A 5,208-nucleotide genomic window follows, 5' to 3' on the forward strand; every position below is an offset into this window, starting at 1 on the left:
GGCGCAGAAAGCTGGGAGAGAGTTGGCCGTGTCAGCGGGTGGCACAGCTGGCCCCCTCCAGGAGAGCCGAGAGGAGGAGGGGCGTGCTGAAGAGACGGTCGTGCATCTGCTGCTAATATTCGGCGGGATGGACACGCAAGGGGAGATATACAGGGACTGCCTCGTCAGCCTGATCGAGTAGCAGAGCTGTGGTCCTGCACAGCCCAAGCCTTTTCTACAGTTTTTATAGTGCTGTCAGATTAATTCTTCCCAATAAACAGATTCTTACCCTCAAGTGGGTGGCACCGTGCTGAGGTACAGGCCCCGGGGGCAGGCGTGGTGTCCCCCCAGGGCTGCAGAACAGCTTCAGTGGCTATCACTTGACCACCGCCTGCTGGAATGGGAGCTCCTGGAATGGTTTGTGCTGTGTCCTGGAAGCTTTCCCCTGCAGGAAACGCGCATGCTAGTGGCTACAGAAACGCTTCTGTCGCCTTGAAACAGGCTTAGGGGGGTGATTTGAGTTTTAGCTTTCACGGTTTTGAAAAATGAGTGAATGAAAGCCAGGGGAGAATGTGTCCCCTGCCCTGGGGAAAACATAAAGGGCTACGGGGTGTTGGAGCAGGCACCGCAGCAGCTCCTGTACTCAGTTCAGTTTCTTACCCACGCCCATGGATGGGACAAGGATGACGATCAAACAGACTTGAGTTCCAGTTAGGCTCGGTTGTTTTAAAGAACACTTTGTTAGGTGCTGACTAGTCTTCAGAAAACTGGTCCATTGTCTCATGAAGTTCCTAAAAATAGGTTGAGTAGTGGAGGAAGTTGTATTTGTAGTTAAGCTACTCTCCTCTCCCTCCCCTGCTTTGCATTGAAGTTTGCATCGTCAGTGATGCAGGCAGATAGCTCTGCTGCTGCTCTGAGGAAGGCCTGCCTCTCCCACCCGGAGCTTACAGGCACCAGGGAAGCTGCACACGCAAGGGGAGACCACACCCCCCAGTTTTCATGTTGGCTCCCCCCTCCTTGTAAGGGCCTATTGCATCACAGACCTCGCTGTGGTTCCTTGTAAGGACTTACTGCATCACAGGCCTCGCTGTGGTTCCTTGTAAGGACTTACTGCATCACAGACCTCGCTGTGGTTCCTTGTAAGGACTTACTGCATCACAGGCCTTGCTGTGGTTCCAAGTACACCAGCACGCTGCACAAACAGGATGTGGTGCACCTCACAAGCTCCCATCCAGCCCAGGCAAGAGATGCCAAACTTCTGGAGCTGTTTGCTCCGAGACAGAAGCTGCAGCGACCACAGTCAGCAGTGTTGCAGCTTCCAGACTCCACCCTTCACTTTCCCCTCCTGGTTTTCCCCATAGTGAGGGAATATGGGGCTCTCTTCCCCAGAGGAAGCTCCCAGAGACACTGAGCTCACCTTGAAGGGGCACCAAAGCAAGGCCAGAGCCCAGTCCTGGTTAAAAGTAGCTGCTGTAACTAGATAATGGAAAACAAGACTAGAACAGAGTCCAGTGTAAATAACAAATTTATTGTGGTCACTCCAGGTAGAAAAGTTCTACACCAAATCCAGGTGACCGAGCTGTTAAATAGAACGCTTCCACAGCCAGTACTTCTACACCCGTTTTGCATTTACACTCCCCCCCTGCTGCCCGTCCCTCCCCAGACATCAAGCAACTGCTAACGAAAAGCAGTATACAGCCACTTTGGGCTAGCGTTTCCAGCTCCACTCATGAGTGAAGATTCAGAGTTACATTCCAAATTAAGAGTTCAATATTTTAAACAAGTGTTCCTGAGTCCAATATATACACACACAGCACTGGGAGACACCAGCATCTACAACTCGTCCTTCTCTGCTGCTTCCTCTTCGCCAGGGGGAGGGCCTGCGCTGCCGTAGAGCTTGCTGACAATGGGCTGCACCACTTCCTCCAGCTCCTTCTTTTTTGCTTTGAAGTCTTCAATGTCGGCATCTTGATGGCTTTCAAGCCACTCGATCTTTTCCTCTACCGCTTTCTCTATTGTCTCTTTGTCCTCAGATGACAGCTTACCACCCAGCTTCTCTTTGTCCCCAATTTGATTCTTCAGGGAATAGGCATAGCTTTCCAGCTCATTCCGGGTGTCAATGCGCTCTTTAAGCTTCTTGTCTTCCTCTGCAAACTTCTCAGCATCATTAACCATCCTCTCGATCTCCTCTGGTGTCAGACGGTTCTGATCATTTGTAATCGTGATCTTGTTTTTGTTGCCAGTGCCCTTGTCTTCAGCTGTGACACGGAGGATGCCATTCACATCTATTTCAAAGGTAACTTCAATCTGGGGGACACCACGAGGGGCAGGCGGGATTCCAGTGAGGTCAAAAGTTCCCAGAAGATGGTTATCCTTGGTGAGGGGACGCTCACCTGCAAAACACAGATGTGGGTTTCCTCCTCTCCTAGCTGTGGTTCGCGCTTTGTCAAGTCACGAGCTACACTTTTTAAGAGGCAGGGTTTTAATTTCAGCCTGACCTCCTACAGCACAGCCTCTTATGCTGAAGAGCTCTTCAGAATAGGGCCATGGGGAAAAAGACCATTTGAAAAAAATTGTAGCAACAGAGCTTTTGATGCAGGTCAGGAAGCCTGATCAGAGCAGCTTCAGAAAGCTGGCACTGCTGCCAAGCTCTTCTCCGCATGGAGATAATCCTAACAGCCTAGAGACACCTACTGCCTTTGCGATGGAGTAACAAGTGCTGAAGCCCTATAGCCAGATTCCAGCCATCACAGCCCACCACGGGCACCACCTACCTTCATAGACCTTGATTGTCACAGTTGGCTGGTTGTCAGACGCTGTGGAAAAGATCTGAGACTTCTTTGTGGGAACAACAGTGTTCCTTGGGATCAGTTTAGTCATTACACCTCCGACAGTCTCAATGCCCAGTGTCAGAGGGCAGACATCAAGCAACACCAAGTCACCTGTAACAGATCAAGAGCAAGACTGATGCGACTTCAGCCTGGAAGAAACTCAACATCTCATCAATGCAAACAGGATCCTGAGCTCTCGGAGGCACGAGGCTTAAGGACCAGAAAGGAGCAATCCCGCATTTGTCAGTAACTAATACCCACTGTTCAGAATCACCACTCTCGCAGGGACAGGGAAGGTGTCATTACCTGTATCTTGGTCCCCAGAGAGAACACCAGCCTGGACAGCCGCACCATAGGCTACAGCCTCATCTGGATTAATGCCACGGGAAGGTTCTTTCCCATTGAAGAACTCTTTAACTAGTTGCTGTATTTTGGGGATGCGAGTAGAGCCACCAACAAGAACAATCTCATCAATGTCAGACTTCTTCAGGTCAGAGTCTTCCAGAACTTTCTGAACAGGCTTCATAGTGGAACGGAACAGGTCCTAGGAAGACACGAAAGCCCAGGACTGTAAGACTATTCCCCACAAGCCCAGCCTCTGAATTGTGCAGCCATAGGGTACGAAGGACAACCACTGTAGAGCAGAACATCACCGGCTTATGACCAGCCTTGACAAAACCTCAGCTGTCACCAAGGTACACACAGCCCCGGCTACCCCGGCAAGGAGCAGCTGCTGCCCGCTTTCTAGTGCGAGCACAAAGTTATTTATACCCCGAGTGCAGTGCCACAGCATGACACGCTGCACATTCACACTCCTCCCATCTAGAGCTGAAGCAATGTAACTTTACCTTCCTAAACTTACCATGTTCAGCTCCTCAAACTTGGCGCGAGTAAGCGTCTCTGAGAAATCCTCTCCCTCAAAGAAGGATTCTATTTCAATTCTAGCCTGGTGCTGAGATGACAAGGCTCGCTTTGCTTTCTCCACTTCCCGTCTTAACTTCTGCACAGCTCTGTTATCCTTCCTCACATCTTTTCCTGTTTTCTTCTTGTAGAGTTTGATGAAGTGCTCCATAACACGTTGGTCGAAGTCTTCTCCACCCAGGTGAGTGTCACCATTAGTAGCCACAACTTCAAAGACTCCATTGTCAATTGTGAGGAGGGAGACATCAAAAGTTCCACCACCCAAGTCAAATACAAGGATGTTCTTCTCACCCTCCCTCTTGTCCAATCCATAAGCAATGGCAGCAGCAGTCCTGCGTAGGGAACAGCCCATTCAGAAAACTGGGACCACCACCCCCACCCTCCCCAGTAAGCAGGATGGGTTGGGCTACTTACGGCTCATTAATAATTCTCATCACATTCAACCCAGCAATGGTACCAGCATCTTTTGTAGCCTGACGCTGAGCATCGTTGAAGTAGGCTGGCACAGTAACAACAGCATGGGTAACCTGAATAAAGAGGGAGATATGTTTTGTTATAGAAATGAACGAAAGCACACAGCTTGTAAATAACCATAGCAATGCTGGTAACATTAGAGAGGCAAAAACCCACCATCAGCTGAGCCCATTCAACTGGGCTGCCTGCAGGGCCAGCAGCACTGAACACTTTAGGACTGCAAGGTTTGTCCACAGATTCAGCCCGCCCACCTTTAGTTTCGTAAAGCTGCTGCTTTAAGTTCTCCCTAGTAGCACTCATGAACTTACTTTCTTCCCCAGGTAAGCCTCTGCAGTTTCCTTCATCTTTGTCAGGACCATAGCAGAAATTTCTTCAGGAGCAAATGTTTTTGTCTGTCCACCTCCAACATCGACCTGAATATGGGGCTTGGCTTTCTTTTCAATAACCTGAAAAAAGCAACATATACTGTCCTATTCTGACAGTTCACAGAACTATTCCCACTTACTAAGCGTTTCTCTCTGAAGATTAAGCAAAGCCTCTGTAACAGGCACAGCCTGAATGCTGGCTAGCACAAGGAACTGTTGTCGATGTGCCATAGCCACAGCGCTGCACCCTAACCCTCTCCAGAGTTACTCAAAAGGGCGCCGTGATTCAGCAGCCTCGCCTTCCCCGGGCAGGCAGCATCTGCAGCCCGCTCTTCTGCCCAGACACACAGGCCCCCCCCCGCCATCCGCCCCCCCGCGGCCGGGGCCCACCTTGAACGGCAGGTACTTGATGTCCTGCTGCACGGAGGGGTCGTTCCAGGTGCGGCCGATCAGCCGCTTGGCATCAAACACGGTGTTCTCGGGGTTGGACGTGAGCTGGTTCTTGGCAGCATCCCCGATCAAGCGCTCCCCCTCGGGCGTGAACGCCACGTAGGACGGCGTGATGCGGTTCCCCTGGTCATTGGCAATGATTTCCACGCGGCCATTCTTGAAAACGCCCACGCTGCGGGGTAGCGGAG

At 50.9% G+C, this 5,208-nt stretch overlaps 2 protein-coding genes across 2 annotated transcripts in view; one reads left to right on the forward strand and one right to left on the reverse strand.

The window, feature by feature from the left end:
• The window catches only part of RABEPK (Rab9 effector protein with kelch motifs), a 5,302-nt gene extending 5,028 nt beyond the window's left edge, over nucleotides 1-274 (forward strand). Inside the window, 1 exon segment of the mRNA XM_035903137.1 lies at nucleotides 1-274. This exon segment is cut by the window's left edge and continues 27 nt beyond it. Coding sequence (XP_035759030.1) covers nucleotides 1-181 — 181 coding nt within the window. The 3' untranslated portion in view covers nucleotides 182-274.
• A 1,207-nt stretch (nucleotides 275-1,481) lies between these two features.
• HSPA5 (heat shock protein family A (Hsp70) member 5) lies at nucleotides 1,482-4,647 on the reverse strand. The gene is made up of 6 exons (XM_035903145.1): nucleotides 4,514-4,647; nucleotides 4,146-4,258; nucleotides 3,673-4,063; nucleotides 3,117-3,354; nucleotides 2,754-2,921; nucleotides 1,482-2,372 (listed from the first exon to the last, which is right to left on the reverse strand). The coding sequence occupies exons 1-6, from the start codon at nucleotides 4,562-4,564 to the stop codon at nucleotides 1,813-1,815; spliced, it is 1,521 nt and encodes a 506-aa protein (XP_035759038.1). The 5' UTR covers nucleotides 4,565-4,647; the 3' UTR covers nucleotides 1,482-1,812.
• Between the last annotated feature and the right edge of the window lie 561 nt (nucleotides 4,648-5,208).

This window comes from Egretta garzetta, unplaced genomic scaffold, assembly GCF_000687185.1.
Source record: "Egretta garzetta isolate BGI_Z169 unplaced genomic scaffold, ASM68718v1 scaffold341, whole genome shotgun sequence".
Classification (NCBI taxonomy): Eukaryota; Metazoa; Chordata; class Aves; order Pelecaniformes; family Ardeidae; genus Egretta; species Egretta garzetta.

Excerpts from the sequence above, each read along its gene's own strand:
- HSPA5 (XM_035903145.1), bottom strand. The coding sequence starts at position 4,564 with ATGGTCCTGACAAAGATGAAGGAAACTGCAGAGGCTTACCTGGGGAAG. Across the intron at positions 4,259-4,513 it reads AGGCTTACCTGGGGAAGAAA|GTTACCCATGCTGTTGTTAC; the intron begins GTAAGTTCATGA and ends CTCTTTATTCAG. Across the intron at positions 2,922-3,116 it reads CTCTGGGGACCAAGATACAG|GTGACTTGGTGTTGCTTGAT; the intron begins GTAATGACACCT and ends GATCTGTTACAG.